This window comes from Watersipora subatra, chromosome 6, assembly GCF_963576615.1.
Source record: "Watersipora subatra chromosome 6, tzWatSuba1.1, whole genome shotgun sequence".
Lineage (NCBI taxonomy): Eukaryota > Metazoa > Bryozoa > Gymnolaemata > Cheilostomatida > Watersiporidae > Watersipora > Watersipora subatra.
Window position 1 is genome coordinate 39,025,691 of NC_088713.1, and position 19,270 is coordinate 39,044,960.

General features: G+C 34.0%; 1 protein-coding gene across 10 annotated transcripts in view; it reads left to right on the forward strand.

Annotated features, from left to right (window-relative positions):
- LOC137398569 (uncharacterized) overlaps positions 1-19,270 on the forward strand; it is a 237,926-nt gene that overhangs the window by 9,037 nt on the left and 209,619 nt on the right. For 7 of the 10 annotated variants that reach the window (XM_068084716.1, XM_068084711.1, XM_068084717.1 and 4 more), the window contains exon 2: positions 8,121-8,299. In XM_068084716.1, the coding sequence (XP_067940817.1) occupies positions 8,121-8,299 (179 nt within the window). Of the gene's footprint in view, positions 1-4,593; positions 4,624-8,120; positions 8,300-16,782; positions 16,922-19,270 lie in introns of those variants that run through there. The other 3 variants (XM_068084713.1, XM_068084715.1, XR_010978965.1) reach the window with 3 other exon arrangements.

A 19,270-nucleotide genomic window follows, 5' to 3' on the forward strand; every position in this document is an offset into this window, starting at 1 on the left:
TATCAAAATTGTCTGTTTTAAAGCCATGGCAAAAGTATATTCATCTTGCTGACTTTCCTCCTTGTTTACCAATATTTATTTTCAGTTTTCCGGTCAACTATATATGCTTCTACCATGGTTTCAGTTTTGTCATAGTCATTGTCTAGAGTATTGAGTTTTCAAGCTAACAAGTTTTAGTTTAAAATTATAAAAAAGTTTTATTAAAAACGCTTTTTGTTCCATTCAGCATCAATTTTAAACATATTTATATAGGCTCTTTATATAAACTCTACTATCCAATCTTGACAGAGCAGCAGGAGTAAATATCAAGCATTCCAATTACATCTACACTAGTGTTCATCACTATGTATAACATCAAATACTTATCAATTAATACATTTAAACTTTGTTGATATTAGCTTTTTTAGTGGTATTCTGCTGGTAGACATATAATTTCTAACAAAAATGTTTATGCCAAGACAAATGTGTAAAAAGAAACTTCATTGCCACCTCTCTTTCTTATATATCTGATTTCGCCGTTACAAATAGCATTTTACCTATGACATTTTCCCACTTTACTTTCAAAAGTCCTTTAGCAGTTTCTTTAACTATGAGCATGTACTGCAAAATTATACAGTCAAACTCACTTGCATGGTTGATATTGTATGTTGTTGAATTCCTTACATATTTTTAAAATGTAAACATTGTTATGTGTGAATTAATCTTTTGAATGGCTCAGTGATAAGATGATGCTGTGAATGCCTATGTTCCTTGTTTACAGATACACAAGAGCAGTGATAGGAATGTCTTACTTCTGTTCTATATCTGGTTGTATTCACCTTGATTTCTACAATTTCTTCTATGGATCATCCTTACATGTACATGAGGTGCGTCTAGATCTCATGGATATATTAGTAGTTTGAGGCTTACACTCTCCATCTCACCAATAGTAGCCTTTTACCTCACATAAATAAGGGTACTGAATTGGGCACTAATCAAAATAGTGTATGCAAGCTTTCTATAAATAGCGTAGAATGAGTAATTTACTAAATTTCTATAGTGATAGTGTAGGGAAACCTGGGTGAAGCAGTGCAAAATGATATGCTGTGCAGACAAGCGTATCATGTTTCCATGGAAGGCTGTAATAGGGTGATGGGTGTGTATCTCTTTATGTCAACCCATGTCTGCATATATGATGCAACAGAAAAACAAGAGCTTGCACAGCACGCAAAATTATGACTAGTTTTTCTTTAGTTTACCGAAACTGGCTGCAAACAAAAAATGCTGTTTTAGCAGTGTAACCAATACGCAGACAACCATTTTCTAATATAAAATATAGTGATCAAAAATATCTGAGGCCAATGTTGCATGTTGCTATTTTTGAATTGGTTTTTTGCAGAAATATGTGTAGATCAATGTTTACATTTTATGTTTTTTTATCCTGTAATGAAAATAAAACAGTGATGTTACTCTCTGAATTATGTGTAAGAAAAAAAAATTTTGCTTTTGCAAAGTCATGGCCCGATATCCTAAATGTACGGTGGCTAGATTACGACAGAATCTGTTAACTCTGTAATCTGTTGTCAACGTTTTTTATATAGGTACTAAGGCAAGCCGCTATATATCTCTAGGATATGCTAGCTCATCTAAGACATTTTACTATGTTAAGATGTATCCTGATCACAGTGTAATTTGTTTGGTTGCAATTGTTAGGAATTTTAATGTATGTAGTGAGTTTTATGTGTAATTATAATAATATAACATGTATATTAAAGTCAACTCCACTCATTTCATGTAGCAGTTGTACAGATTTTAACCTGCCAGTAACAGCTATTCTTGTTTTTAGGATGTATCTTATGTAGTTGGCAAGCTTTCTCGTGTATATAATTGTCATGTAAACTTATGCTATAGTATTTGCCTTGGAAGAGAACTGAATGACATGGTGCATTAGAAAAATAGTAAAAGCTAATTACAGTTTTGTTAACCCTTTCACTGCCACCCATGTACAAAATCGGCTATCGGCCTAGTGCCAGCCATTGTACCAAAAATTGTTGATATTGCTTCATGATATGTAACCAGTATTTTTTCAATTTCAATCTTTATCTAGAACATTTTTCTTACATACTGTATTTTATTTTGCCAATATTTTAACCAACATTTCTTTGCAAAAATTCAATGTAACTATACTTTGTGTACTGATGAAGCAATGTGAAGCCATACGATCGATGCGAAGCTAAAACAATTCTCCACCATGTTCCTTATCTTAACAAAACCGTTAATTTTACCCCTATCAGAGACCGTGATGCTACTGTAATTATTGATTAATTATTAATTATGCTACTGAATTGGCTATAATGTCATCAACATAACTAATTACCTGTTTTCTGACTTGTGTGTGGTACTTCACGAGCTCACACAAAATACGTTCGTTTTTAGATTTTAAATTCTCAAACAAAAGTTAAAAATTGCTTTGTTGTATCAAACTAGTTTTATAGAGAAACATTCGAACAACACTGTCAATTTTCTAAAAGTCTTAAAGACCGTTGGTTATGTTGTCAATGAGTAATAAAATCGGGTTACCACGTATTTGCTGTGACAGTCACAAAAATGCATAATAATGTATGAATAAAATGTGTGAAATTGTATGAATGCGTTTATGGCAGGAAAAGGGTTAAAGAAATGACGATCAAATTCGTGCATAAGTTCTGAAGAGAGAACATGAAATTAATGTATTTTAATTATTATTATTTTAGGTCATTAATAGTATTAATTAATTATTTTACCAGATGCGTGTACTCGTTTTAGCATTCAAATGTGTTGCTATTGAAAATAGTGAGAGTCATCTTTTCTTGCCTGGTCAGGCTGCAATTAGAGCAAGCGGGCCAACAACTCCAAGTTTACCTTTAAATTCTAAGCATTCAACGGAATGATTTGTTAGATTGAAAGATCATGTGTTGAAGAATAGATTTTAACACTTGAGCTCTGTATTAATTTGTAGATTATTTTAGAACTAGTACATCCACTTGTAACCTCAGTTCCATGTCCGCCTCTACTATGTCTTCCATGTCCGCCACATACACTGAGTATGGCTGCCTGTTAAAGTCGCATTTTCATTACCCGTTGTTTATTATATCCTAGTCCTACACACTTACATTAGTTCAAAGTTTTAGGGTTGAACTTATCGAACTATTCATTGTCTTCTAGCTTCAGGGTTTCAATCAGAGACCCGCTCCTAGGCTTTTAGCCGGTTGCTAATCACCAAGTTTTATTTGCTTTTTGCCAGTTGTTGGTTGATAGCTTGCATTTGCTAGTTGTCAGTAAGTTAATTTGCTAAAACTTATTTGCTAGTTTTATTTGCTAGTTGCTTGCTGCTAACTGCCAATAATTACTGGCTATAGTGGACAGCTGCTAGTTTTCATTTTCTAAAGGCTAGTTGTTGGTTTTTACCAGAACATTCATTCTGCATGCTTTGTTATTACACAATTTAATGCAACAAATTAAATTTCTAAGTGTGCTAAAGGTTGACTTGCAACAAAATTCACATTACAGTTTTTCGATATCAAAAGATTCACCATGTCTTACTATGCTGTGTTGTAGGGTCAAAATATGTGGAATTGTGATTAAAAGCTCTTAAAAGCTCAAAAATGAACAATTAATCGCCACCATCACAAAACTGCCGTATATTAGAATATCTTTTCAGAACAGCTCAAACTGGACGTAGTTGCACAATGTTGCCTATTTTTACGCTTTCTAGAAACCTCATTTTTCCAAATATTTTCATAAATATATTTGACGCATTCAATAAAACTATGTCTATTGTTCTTACGCTTCGGCTTCATCACAATCATAATGCTGTCACTTTCAGCACTGATATCTTAAAACCTACCGGTAAAACTCGTTTAATTTTTTAACCTCAGCTTGAAGGATTGCATAAAATTGTCTAATAAACATGACGAGCCTGTTGGTCAGCTTTAATAATCAAAGAATGCTGCAGAAAATATTCTCGAAGTATGGGTCACATGATCAGATTACGACTAGATGATTAGACCAAGCCGAAACAAAACTGTAAAGTAGCGAGCACCTATATTTGATATGGGGGTCTTCGGTAAAACCCAAAGTGTTTGTAATAAACTAGTGCAACGAGAAGTTTTTATATTGAGTATTTTATTGGTCTTTCAATTCATCTGAGAACATCACGTGACAAAACCATAACCAAACGTAATGACTACGTCAGAGAAATATACTGATTCCAATCTTCAGCGGTTTCGTGATGGCTGCAATGTACTGCTCAATTTTGAGCTTTTAAGAGCTTGTAATAACATTTCCACATATTTTGTACCTACAACACAGCATAGTAAGACATGGTTGATCTTTTGGTACCAAATAACTGTAATGTTAATTGTGTTGCAAGTCAACCTTTAAAGATTATCATAAAACAACAGTGAGCTCTCTGAATGTCTCTACCAGAACCATGTTTATTCGGAACTAACTTGATCCTTACAAATGACTTTTATTACAATTTGATTGAAACTAAATGTTTACAACACTTCAAACTTAAATCTGATATTCTAGTCATAACCTCAACTCGATTGTGTCATTAAAAGATTTGTATAGAAGAAATGGAAGTACCAGCACATCTTAGAGGTGAAAGGGCAATCAACCAGTACGTCACCAGTGAAGATGCTATATAAAGAGGTTGAAATAGATATAGTATCGGTTGTGAAAGATTTCTGCCATGGAAACATAGTCAAAACAAGAGCTATTGCAATAAAGAAGTATCAGCTATTGTTTTGTCAATGACCCTTGCCGAAATCTGTAGTATCATGAGTTTGGTACAGTTCGTTAAATGAGAAAAAAAGCTTTACCTACCATGAACCATGAGCAATATACTTATGTAGATTTTGATGCTTACGACTGATTGCATTCATGCATACTTTGTGGGTTGTTGATGCTTAAAAAGTCCACAGCTTCGGAACACTGCCCTGGACCCGGTTAAGGGGCTTACACCGCTTCCCAAAACCTTCAGGTGTTAATAACTAGTTATTAACCTTCAGGTGTTAATAACTGTCTAACATTTGCAGCCCCAACTAGCAACCAGAGAATACAGGCCTGTTTGTTATCCCCTTTGCTCATCAAACATACTCCAGGTCCAACATGATTAATGGTGGATTTTATAGATGTTAAATTTAGGTAGTTTTGTAGCAGCTAGAGAAAAGGAGTGAAACAAATATTTCTGCTTGCAAAATTGTCTGCTTTGAAGCCATGGCACAAGTATATCTCTTTGGCTGATTTACCTCCTTGTTTACCAAAATTGATCTTCATTTTTCCGGTCAATGATATTTGAATCTACAATGGTTTCAATTTTTTCATAGTCATTGTCTAGAGTATTGCGTTTCCAAACTTGCAAGTTTTATTAAAAACGCTTTTTTGTTCTATTCAGCGTTAATTTTTAACATATTTATGTAGGCTCTACTATCCAATCATGACAAAAAAGCAGGAGTAAATATCAAGCACTCTTATTAATTGTACAATAGTGTTCATCACTATGTATAACAATAATTACTTCTTAATTAATACCATGAAACTTTGTTGATATTAGCTTGTCTGGTGGTATTCTGCTGGTAAACATATAATCTCTAACAAAAATGTTTATGCTAATATAAATGTGTAAAAGGAAACTTTATTGCCACCTCTCTTTCTTATGTCTCTTCTCTTGTTGTTACACATTGCAGTTTACCTATGACATTTTCCCATTATACTTTCAAAAGTCCTTTAGCAGTTTCTATAAATATGAGCATGTACTGCAAAATTCTTCAGTCGAACTCCCTTGGATGGTTGATATTGTATGTTGTTGAATTCCTTAAATATTTTTAAAATGTGAGCATTATTATTTGTGAATTATTCTTTTGAATGGCTGGCTCAGTAATAAGATGCAGAGATGGCCTTATGTTCCTTGTTCACAGATACACGGGAGCAGTGAAATGAATGTCTCACTTCTGTTCCACATCTGGTTGTATTCACCTTGATTTTTATGATTACTTCTAAGGATCATCTTACATAGACAAGAGGTGAGTCAAGTTCTTACGGATATATTAGTAGTTTGAGGCTTACACTCTCCATCTCACCAGTAAGTAGCCTTTTACCTCACATAAATACTGCTACTGATTTTGGCGCTAGTCTAAATATTGTATTCCAGCTTTCTATACATAGCGTAGAATGATTAATTTACTAAATTTCCACACAGTGATAGTGTAGGGACACTTGGGTGAACCAGTGCCAAACGATATGCTGTGCAGACAAGCGTATCGGGTTTCCATGGAGGACTGTAATAGAGTGATGGGGGTGTATCTCCTTATGTCAACCCATGTATGCATATGAAATAACAGAAAGACAATAGCTTGCACAGCATGCAGAAGTATGCCTAGTTTTTATTTAGTTTACCGAAATTGGCGGCAAACACAAAAATGTTGTGTTTCCAGTGTGACCAATATGCAGACAACCATTCTCTAATATAAAATATAGTGTAGATTTGTTTATTTGTAGATTATTTTAGAACTAGTGCATCCACTCGCAAACTCAGTTCCATGTCTACCTCTACTATGTCTTCCATGTCCGCCTCATACACTGAGTATATGGCTGCCTGTTAAAGTCGCACTTTTATTACCCGTTGTTTATTATATCCTAGTCCTACACACTTACATTAGTTCAAAGTTTTAGGGTTGAACTTATCGAACTATTCATTGTCTTCTAGCTTCAGGGTTTCAATCGTAGACCTGTTTATAGTCTTTGAGCCGGTTGCTAATCGCGAATTTTTATTTGCTTTTTGCCAGTTGTTAGTTGATAGCTTGCATTTGCTAGTTGTCAGTAAGTTAATTTGCTAAAACTTATTTGCTAGTTTTATTTGCTAGTTGCTCGCTGCTAACTGCCAAGATTTACTGGCTAGTGGACAGCTGCTAGTTTTCATTTTCTAAAGGCTAGTTGTTGATTTTTACCAGAACATTCATTTTGCATGCTTTGTTATTACACAATTTAATGCAACAAATTAAATTACTAAGTGTGTTAAAAGTTGACTTGCAACAAAATTCACATTACAGTTTTTCGATATCAAAGTGTTCACCATGTCTTACTCTGCTGTGTTGTAGGGTCAAAATAAGTAGAATTGTGATTAAAAGCTCTTAAAAGCTTGAAAATGAACAATTAATCGCAGCCATCACAAAACTGCCGTAGATTAGAATCTCTTTCCAGAACAGCTCAATTGGACGTAGTTGTACGATATTGCCTATGTTTACACTTTCTAGAAACCTCACTTTTCAAAAAAATTTCACAAATATAATTGACGCATTCAATAAAACTATGTCTGTTGTTCTTACGTGTCGGATTCATCACCATTGTAATGCTGTCACTTTCAGCACTTATATCTTAAAACCTACCGGTAAAACTCGTTTAATTTTTTAACTTTAGCTCGAAGGAGTGCATAAACTTGTCCGATAAACATGACTAGCCTGCTGGTCAGCTTTAATAAACAAAGAATGCTGCAGAAAGTATTCTCGAAGTATGGGTTACATGATCAGATTACGACTAGATGATTAGACCAAGCCGAAACAAAACTGTAAAGTAGCGAACACCTATATTTGATACGGGGTATTCGGTAAAACCCAAAGTGTTTGTCATAAACTAGTGCTACGAGAAGTTTTATGTTGAGCTTTTTATTTGTCTTTCAATTTATGTGAGAACATCACGTGACAAAACCATAACCAAATGTAATGACTACGTCAGAGAAATACACTGATTCCGATCTACGGCGGATTCGTGATGGCTGCAATGTACTTTTAAGAGCTTGTAATAACATTTCCACATATTTTGCACCTACAACACAACAGAGTTAGACATGGTGAATCTTTTGATACCAAATAACTGTAATGTGAATTTTGTTGCAAGTCAACCTTTAAAGATTAACATAAAACAACAGTGAGCTCTCTGAATGTCTCTACCAGAACCATGTTTATTTGGAACTAACTTGGTCCTTACAGATAACTTTTATTACAATTTGATTGAAACTAAATGTTTACAACACTTCAAATTTAAATCTGATATTTTAGTCATAATCTCAACTCGATTGTGTCATTTAAAGATTTTTATAGAAGAAATGGCAGTACCAGCACATCTTGAAGGTGGCAGGACAATCAACCAGTACATCACCAGTGAGGATGGCTCTGTAAAGATCCCAGCCATGATGGTTGATGCTGATATGTTTTATGAGGAGCTAAAATGCTACAAGCTTAATATGGATGACGTCTTGTTGAGAAGATTCACGAAAATGGTAGGTATAAAATTGTAGGTCAGTTGTTTGAATTCCCACTAAGGTATATTTTTCCTTCCCATGAAAAAAATGTTGGATATATAATTTTTGTGCATAAACTAAATCCCTCTTTTGAAAATTTACCTATTTCAAATTTTCCAGAATACATTTGTTTAATTATTAAGTATATTCAAACTTATATCGCTACTGAAAATTAATCTCTACTAATAAAACCAAATCTCTCCTTCTTGTGTGTGTCCATGTGGGTGTGTCTGTGTACATGTATATGTATGTGTGCGTGCGTGTGTGTTTGTGTGTCTGTATATGTGTGTATATGTGTGCATTTATGCATGTGCATGTGTGCATCCGTGTGCCTAGGTGTGTGTATGCAGTTAGGCATGCACGCGTTTGTGTGAATGTGTGTGTATGAATGTGTGTGTGTGTTTGCGTGTTTTTGTTAGTCTGCGCGGTTGTATTGTGATTCTACATTTTTGCTGATTTTGTTCAAACTTCACCCTCATATAATCTATGCTTTCTGTGTATGTGTGTATGTCCATTTCATTCAAACTTCACCCTAATATAATCTGTACTTTCTGCGTATGAGTGTATGTCGATTTCATCCAAACTTCCCCCTCATATAATCTGTGCTTTCTGTGTATGTGTGCATGTCGATTTAACCCAGAATTCACACTAATGTGCTCCGTGCTTCTCCCCAGGTGACTAAAAATATCTGGTTTCAAAACCCTGTCTGGTTCCTATGAATCAAACTTTTAAATATGCACTGTACTTTAATTCACATAATTCTGCACTGAAAATCATGCGCAAAACACACGGTACAAAAGTATAACCCGAGCAGTTGAAAATACAGAGTGATGCTGTTCTCCTTATAAACCTCTGACATACTTGGCAACTGACTCACATGCTCGTATCTTAAACATGGCTCGTATGTTAGTGCTAAAACTTGATTAAAAGCTGGCTCGTATCTCAAGTTTCTAGTGTGTTGGGACCCTCGTCAGTTGAAGTATTACTGTAATATAATTGAAAGACATTGATAGCTGACTAAGGAACTGTTTTTAAATTTTTTATATCTTTTGTATATTATAACTTAGATTTTCATCAAAATTTGAACAGTATGTGTACATGTGCGCGTTTATGTCAGTCTGAACTAACGTTATCCGTTTCCACATTTTTTGGCCTAGTTCAACCAAACTTCTGAATCTGAAACCAAATGTATAAACTTCACATGCATATGGTTTGTGCTTTCTGCCAGGTTGCTAAACAATTCGGTTTCAGAACTGCTTCCTATAAACTCTGCTTGGTTCCCATGAACCGGTCTCTTAAACACTCACCTACTGATTATATGATTAAAAATGAAGGAAGTCCTGAGCATCATCTCGCTTACTGCTAGCGAGTTTATAATAATGTTAAGCTTATATTTTGGCAGCATCCTACAGAGTTGGATACGTACAGGTTTAAATCTAACAAATAAATCAACTTGTTTTAAAATATGAAATCAATTTTAAAAATTGTCATCAAAGGCCTATTAGTAAAGGTTAACTACCTTGGTAACAAATCATTATGTTTATAAAGTTCTGTCAACCTATGAATTTAAAAAATATTTTAGTAACCAACTTTACATGGGTGATAATGACCATGTTATTTGAGGTACCCTTGAACGCACAAAGGTGTTTAAAGACTCTTCCTCTCTCCAAGAGTGCTCAACTCCCATTACTGATTTGAGGCTATTCAAGAGGTTTAGCAAAACCAGAAAACTGTTTGTCAGTAAGTGCCTTATATTTACCAGTTTAACCAAAGATAAACTTACACTGGCATAGTCAAATGTTCTAGGATCGAATCCTCTGCAATGCAATATTTTTTGGGAGAAATGCTGTCTAATTATGGTAAAACATCTCAGTTTTGTAGGGCTTTTCTGACAACAAGCAGGATGTAATTGGTTTCTTTCTAGCTGCATGATAACAGAAGAAAAGGTAGTCTTAATTAAAAAAAATCTTAATGCATATCCGTTTCTGGTGCTGAATGTACTAATGGTCAACTTTTACACATTTTTAGTTTATTTCATCAAAAAATATCTGTACTTTTTTAGTCTTTGTAATTCATTTTGATGTTTGAGGGATCTGACTGCCATGAAGTTTCATGATTAAAATTGACATGAAAAATAATTGCATTTTAGTTATGCGAATTCTTTTTATTTCAGTTTAAATTGCCATACTATTAACTCTAATTAACAAGATCGGAAAAAGATAAATTGTTCTTGAATTTATATTATTTCTTAAGACAGTTACAAATAATTATATCTTTCCGTAGTTTTTAATTATTGTGTAGATCTTTGTTTATTGTTACATTAACTAAATGTTTATTAATCATCTTACCACATCTGCCATTGTCCTCTTTGCATGGTTAGTTCTATGTTTAGCGCCGTGGATTTACTATTAATAAATTATTTCTACTCTAACATTCTGCATTATAGTTCAAAGAAGGTTTGCCTATCCTATTTTTACATGGAGTCTCAGATGGTAAAATTTTAATGATAATCTTTAGCTACAATAGTGGTTTTTCCATGCATCAATTCCTTTATTTCATTGAAAGCTACAAAAATAAGTTATTATGAAATCCGATGCATTAAAAATTTTGTTTTGATTGTTGCCAATGACTTTTCCTTAACAAAAGTGAAATAATTATTATTCTAAAGATCTGGTACAACTAACTGTTAGCCATCAGCATTTTTAGATAATTTACTATTGCAAATTTTTTCAAATCTATGAATTTTTGTAGAATTTCATTCTCATGGAAAAGGCAAATACTAAATTTTTACTCACCTAACTCAGCTAGAAGTTATACTTCTCACGATAAAATAATACTTAGTTTTTCCTCCGAATTGTAATCATTAGATGCAAGAAATTGACATATAGATCATTTCATTATAAGCATTCCGTAATTTGGCTGTAAATGTGCAAACTAAAGCTAAAATAACTTTGCTTGGCTATTTCAATTTAATTTCGTAATTTAAACAAATCTTTGTTATGCAATCACACTAGGTAGAGTGCCCTAGCTAAAATCCCAATGTGTACTAGATGGTTGCTCTCGAAACTTACAAGTTCTCTAATTAATATCAGACAAAAAAAAACACAAAATAATTTCAAGGTAATTCCTGTGAATTAGAGTCTACTGAGTCTAACTGCGAATTAGTGAGTTTAGTTTTGACAGGAAACTGAAATGGCATACTGTATGTTTTGTTTGGTTTGTAGTGGGACATGATTGGACAGTGAGTTGAAAAGATGAATGAAATGACACTGAGCAAATATATAAAAAGGTTTATTTCCATTTATTGTTGGAAACATGGAACAAATGATGACGATGTGCCATTTAGAAACCTCTCAAAGTTTGTTGAGTACATGTGGGGGATAAAGAACCAGCCACACATTCACCTTGTTTATTATGAAGACCTTATTTTGGTAAGCATGACCTGCTAAAGAGTCTCTCATTGTATTTAAATTAAGGCTGATTGAAACCAACTTTGTCCTAGTGGTACTAGTGAGCAATGCTAAATCTATGGAATAAGGTAAGATAACTCAAATGTGATATTTTTTTGGAAAACTTCACAAGTAGTTTGGACATGTTTGATGTGCAAAAGAGTGTATCATGGTATTTTATTAGATCTGCTGGAGGCTAACTATGTGAAGGTGCTACTAGTAGGCTGTTATAACGCTACATAACAAGAGAAGATAACTCAAATATGTTATTTGTTTGGAAAACAGTGATTTTGGTAAGTTTGTCCTGCTAGCAAGTGTTGATTAATATTTGCTTAGATCTGATTGTGGCTAACATTGTGCTGGTGCTACTATAAAGCAATGCTTACTCTTTGGAAAAAGATAAGATAACCCCAACCCGTTTGTAGAGTTTTCGTCAAACTCAAAAACTTCTGTTAGTGGGATTACGTGTGAGGATTGATTTCACTGATTTTGTTCTTTATTTTATAAAACCGTGAAACCTGTAAGGTTAAAAATACAGGATAATACAAGATATAATATGGCATAATAAACTTGAAATTATATATCAAATTACTAATTAGCAGTAGCGTAATATTAATGAACAAACAGCAAAACAATAATAATGTATAAAAGAGAAGCTAACCTGTTCTCTGATAATCCCATTTAGATTTGATTCTGTGTATCAGTAACTTGTATGCTATCTGTTTGTTTGGCTTGCTAAGTTCAACTGTTTCCCATCAAAAAAAATACCACCCAAGTTGCTTGTTACCCAAACCCATCGTGATTGGCCGGCAGGCGTCAGGCAATCAGTGCAGCACACCTAACTCTCAGGAAGTGCGGTGACCTCAGACTCGAATTCAAACCACAGACGGCCAGTAGGGCAACAACAGAACAAATGACTCTAGCACACCTTGCTCAATCTTAACACCGTTATTATTTTGCAAATTTTTATAACGAGGTTGAAACTCAGAATTAGCTTAGAACTTGGAAACTATAAGTGTCTCTGCTGTTTGTTATGTTTTATTCCTGTTTGGTGCATGACCTGGAAACCAGGACCTACACAATATGTTTCCATGCTTCGAATGAATTCGGAGTTGCTTCCCTTCCAAATCATAGAAGTGGTAAAATTTGAATGTATTCGAGAATAATTTGCTTTGCTAAACTAGTGTGAACATCATAAACATGAATTTGTGGAAGCGCTGACTTCTGATTGATCTGAATCGATAATACTAAGCTAAGTTATTCCAAGGAAAGGTTAATAAAGCAGCACTACGATCAATTACAATCAGAGATTCTTGCTTAGTGCAACTTGTTGACTGCATGAATTGAAAACTGACCTTGACCCGAAAGCTAGTCTACTTTAACAAGTTTTGTTTTTAAGAATGCACTTTGAACTGGTGAAATATTTATATAGTGCAACTCTGATTCTATTATAGAAAACATGAAATGTTGTTATTTAGAAAGCAAACTTTCAAATAGTACTTTATGAATTTTATAAGAAAAGCAGCAGCCATAGAATGCTCTTAGGGTGTGCTTTTTACTATCACATGATTGGTTGTGTTGCCGCAAACAGTTTCACAATTGGGAAACTCGGCATTGACATTTTGGTGTTTGTGGATTACATTTACATTGTACTAATTCTGGCAGTAATAATTATACTAATGCATTACTTCTGTTTTGTAGCTTCGTACAGATGATGAGACCGGGTACATCGGCAATTATGTGTAGGAAAGGTAAGACAACTTCACATACAGCTTTATACAGTTTGTTGTTTAACCCCAACATACTGTTCAATAAACAGGATATTTAAACACAAAAATGAGTATTTTTATTATAATTGATTTAAGTAATTGTAATTGTGTACCAACACTAAAAGCAAATTTTTCAAGCCTAGAAATATCATTTTGTATAAAAAATTTATAACAAGTGAAAATGTCTCGGAGGAATGTTTTTATAAATACCCTCTTCATAGTGATAGCTAGTCTGGGAATCGCGTTAAAGTAACCATAAATCTAGTAGTTTAGTGTTTAACACTCTAAACAATGAAATGACAGGTTAATTGTTCAAGACCTTAAACATGGTGTTTTTATGGGCTCTTGTAGTAAGGGGAACGATCATTGACGAAAGCTCCTTAAATAGGCCTTAGGGAAATAATACAATAGGGCAATTGTGACCTAAATCAGTTAGAGTAGATCATGAGATCCGGCAACCCAGCTTATGGCACAATATACTTCGCTCACAATTTTGGAAATAAAAAGGTACAGCAGTGTGTTAATTCTGTTATACCTTATTACACTGCATAAAATACCACAAACAGTCCCCATTTTATAATCCACAACAGAAGCATCTGTATGGAGTGCCATTTGTAAAATTTTGTGATATCCACAATATAAAAACTTTTTTAGTATATAAGTTTACATGTTTAATATGTGAAGATTCATGTTTAGTATGCTAACTTACATATTTAGTATGCCAACTTACATGTTTAGTATGTGAAAATTCGTGTTTAGTATGTCAGTTCCCATGTTTTATATGGCAAGATTCATGTTTAGTATGCTAATTTTCATGTTTAGTATGTGAAGATTGGTATTTAGTATGTCGAAATTCATGTTTGGTATGCTAACTTTAATGTTTTGTATTGCGAAACGCGCATGTTCGCTATTCCGCTGCCATCCTGTTTGATATGCCAATACGCATGTTTGTTATTCAACTTTTATTTTATATGCGATCTCCTTTTTATTACATTTCGAAGAAACGCTCCTAAGTCAATCGCGCCCTGTTTTACAGGTAGCCCGTGGCCCATCGATAAATAGTTGGCAAACTTGGAGAATTCCTCAATAACTATCTAACTTTTAATAACATCTAATAACTAACTTCCTCAATATATTATAAAAAGGTCGTTGAAGAACTCTACGTCGTTGTTACTACAAAACAGAACAGTAACCTACAATACTCACTTGCTGTGATAAAAAATCACATATATAGAAAGTTGAGTCTTAATAGAATCTTGACTCTTACATTTTTTCAAAGTCAAGCAACTTTTGAATTTGAAAGAATTTTCTATTAAACGAGTGTGGCAAAGCTAGCTTCGGATGTATGCAAGTGAGGAAATCTCGCTATAGTGTCTTCGCTCCCCAGGGTTATTGATCGAAATTCTCCACATTTGCCAACTATTTATCGATGGGCCGCGGGCTACGTGTAAAACAGGGCGCGATTGACTTAGGAGCATTTCTTCGAAATGTAATAAAAAGGAGATCGCATATAAAATAAAAGTTGAATAACAAACATGCGTATTGGCATATCAAACAGGATCGCGGCGGAATAGCGAACATGCGCGTTTCGCAATACAAAACATTAAAGTTAGCATACCAAACATGAATTTTGACATACTAAACACCAATCTTCACATCCTAAACATGAAAATTAGCATACTAAACATGAATCTTGCCATATAAAACATGTGAACTGACATACTAAACACGAATTTTCACATACTAAACATGTAAGTTGGCATACTAAATATGTAAGTTAGCATACTAAACATGAATTTTCACATATTAAACATGTGAACTTATATACTAAAAAAGTTTTTATATTGTGGATATCACAAAATTTTACAAATGGCACTCCATACATCTGCATAAGATTATCGGGTGCAGAAGGTAACGGGGCGAGATTTTCGGAAAGTTTTGAATTGGACTCAAAAATGCCTCAAATAACTTGCTTGAGTTTCACTTTGTACAAAAACTGAGATTGAATAATACAGCTTAAAATACAACTGACAATAATTCCTTGAAGTTTAGTGAATAGTTTAGATAATTCCCTTTGTGAGAGAAGTTAGCCTCACTTGCAGGAGCATTTTCTCAAATCAAATACTTGTCACAAGAAATTTTGTGTTGGAAACCGGCAAAACAACATCTCGGTTGCTGACAATAAGTGCTGTGATGCCTAATTAGAGCAGTGGACCGGTGGAAAGGAAATCTTTTTCTGATATAAATAAATTTGTTTTAAAATGTAACTGAAAGAGCGTACTGCGTTTCCATGTTTTATATATTTTAGCAACTTTCGCTGGTCGCTAACGCTGCACCAGACTAAAAATGTAGATAAGTTTTACTTTCAAAGTTTAGCCTATCTATGCACTTATTACATTTATAACATGTGTTTATGCACTAACCAGTATTTCTTAACAGTAATTAATTCATACTGAAACAATTGTTCTTTATTGGGCCTGGACTTGTGCTCAAGGCTAGTGTTATAGTTGAAAGGCATTGATAGCTGACTAGAGAACTTTTTTAAAATTTTTTACAAATTTTTTTGCACATTATAACTGAGACTTTATTCAAGATAAGACCGGTATTGTTTTTTATCTAGATGTGCTGCCTGTGTGACTTTTGCTGACTGTGTAACTTAATTACTTTATTTAATTAAAATAAAATAATGAATAAAGTCAAAAGTAAATAATAACATTATTTACTTTTGACTTCACAGCCCAAAACTTGTCTGAGAATAAAAAAACAGCTAATTCATCAAATTATAGAACAAAAACAACTTGATTGGAAAAAAACCCAAATTTGGGCATAGACATGTATTCATGTCTATTTTTAGTGTGTGGAAAGTGTGTGTGTGGGTGTGCGTGTGTGTGCGCGTGTGCGTGTGTGCGTGTGCCCGTGTGTGAAATGTGTGTGCGTACTTGTGTATGTGTGTAAATGCTTAGCATGTGTGCTTGCGTCTGCGCGAGTATGTCTACACGTATGTGTGTACGTTTGTAAATGTCCGCATGTAGGTCAGTCTGAAGTAATCTGTTTCCAGATTGTTTGCTATTTTAACCAAACTTCTGAATCTGAAACCAAAAATCTAAACTTCACCCACATATGGTGTGTGCTTTGTAAGTCACTCAATTTATGAACATAGAAAATATTTCAGGAACCAAATTTAAGTGGGAGACTACAACCATGCTACTTTGAGGAACATCTGAATACATGGAGCCTAAATGTCTCTGCGTGATAGACTTGTTTCCTGTTTCCTGTGAACAAACTCGATGACAACAAACTCTTCTTCTCTCCGACAGTGATCAACACCCCTTACAGATTTGATGCTTTGCAAGACACTTAAGAAAACCTGGAAACTGTTCCCAGTAAGAGTTTTTACTTACTTGTTAAATCAAATATGAACTTACACTTTGGTTTAATTAATTGGCAGTAGCACACTGGCAGAGCGGAATGTTGCAGGATCAAACCCTCTGTGACGCAATCTTTTTCTCAACCTGCAACAGTAGCTTTGGACAGACATGGGACTTATTATAGTAATGGTTCTCAGCTTAAGCAGGACTTTTCTGACAAGAAGCAGTATGACATTGGTTTCTTTATAGCTACATGATAACACAAGAAAATATTGGATTCATTAAAAAAGCATCTGCATGTATATCAGTTTTTCATACTTAAAGTCTTAATAATTAACTTTTAAACAATGTCAGTAAATTTTAACATAAAAATATCGGTATTTTTCCAATGTTGGCATCTTTTGGATTTTTAGGTGATCTGATAGCCTGGTTGTTTCAAAATTAAAATCAACCAAACTTGATCGGGGTTAAAATGCCCAAAAACAATCGTAAATGGGAGAAAACCACTGATAATCTCTTGTAAAATCTACTAAAACTTGGTGTAAGTTCATCTTTAAGTACCAGTCTTGTTACTTGGATTAACCAGCTCAGGTGTTATAAAGTTTAGCATGATCATATGATATATTTTAGCTGGCTATTTAGTTATAACAATATCCAAATCTATCTAACTGAAGCAAAAGTATGAAAAATATTATACCATACATGATTTTACCTTCCAACATTTAGTTTACTCACAACCACCTTGACTAAACATTCACCTTTCACAATTTTAGAATACTTTTGACATGCTTTATCTTTGGGCTTTATCAACACACCTGACAATCTCCCACAGCATTATGGACTTTTAGGCTACTGACATTTACAATAATATGTGCCAAGGCCATCATTTAAAGTCACATTTTGAGGTTGCGCAGCAGACTTCTTTGTTCAGGAATTAACCAGCAACAATTGGGGTATCCACCTGTCATACTCCCTGCTGCCCCAAACATTTTCCTACCAAAATTTTATAATTACTAATATATTTTAGGCCTGGAGTGATGTGAGCAACTGGCAGGTGTAATAATTGAATGTACAGTTATTCTGGAATGCCATAGGGTCATCGATTGGCTCAGTTGCTAGTGTCAATCCTTTATGCTAAAGGTTGCTTGTTTGAATCTAGCATAATGCTACGTTTTTTTCTAAACTTCTGCAGTGACAGGCTTCAACTTCTATCCAGTAGCTTTAACTAGAGGTTGGAACAATTGGTTAAGTGGTTGGCATATATATGTACAAAGCTGATGACTGGGATTTCCAATCCTGCACGATTCAATCTTGCTATATCAAACTGCAGCTTCAGCAAGACAGACGGACAGACAGACATGACTTTATCGTAGTAAACATTGAGTACATAGTTATTCTCTGAACTTCAATGGCCCTCCTATGATCTTATATGGTATTTGAGTCTGCCAGGGTGTGAGTATTTTCTGTAATAGGAGTGTGTATCTCCTTCTGTCTGTCAGAAACTACCAGATGTAATATATTCTCTCCCACATAACTTGAACCCATGATATTCGGCTTAGTAACAAGACACTCTAACACCCAAACTAATCAACCACCTAAACACTATGAAATATATGTGCATGTACAAGTCTTGTTATCTATGCTTTATCAGCTCACTTTATGAGCTGTCACAAATCACTCACTTATGAAACACTTTGTATACTACTTTAAACTGTTGCAATATTAACTCTAACTAACTAACCATGTTTGAAAATATAATTTTTCTTAAAGTTAATTTATTTATTAATGCATTTAGAAAGAATAATATTTTTCCACAGTTTTGAATTAGTATGTAGATCTGTGTCTATTGTTACACTAACTAAATGTAAAGTAATTATCTTACCGCAGCCACCATTGTCAACTTTGCATGTTTTGCTCTATGCATTTATGGACTGCAATTTTTCTACTCTAGCATTCTGTATTTTAGTGCTTGGAAATCCAAAGGATGTCTGCCCATTGTATTTTTACATGGAATCTCAGTTGGTAAGATTGTAGTGATTTTCATTTACTACGGTAGCTGTATTTCCAGGTATGAAATTCCTTTGTATCCCTTGAAAGTTACAAAATCAGTTATCACGAAGTTAATCACATGAAATTTTTTTTTAATATGTTGCAGATGACTTTTACTTAGCAAAAGTAAAATACCAATTTTTAAAGTTTTTTACAAATAACTGTTAGCCACCAGCAATTTTAAATAATTTAATATTGCAAGTTTTTTTTCAAATATTTGATGTTTTGTAGAATTGCTTTCTCATAGACAAGGCAACTACTAATTTTATAGTCACCTAACTCAGCTAGAGGTTATATTTATCAGGAGAAGATAAT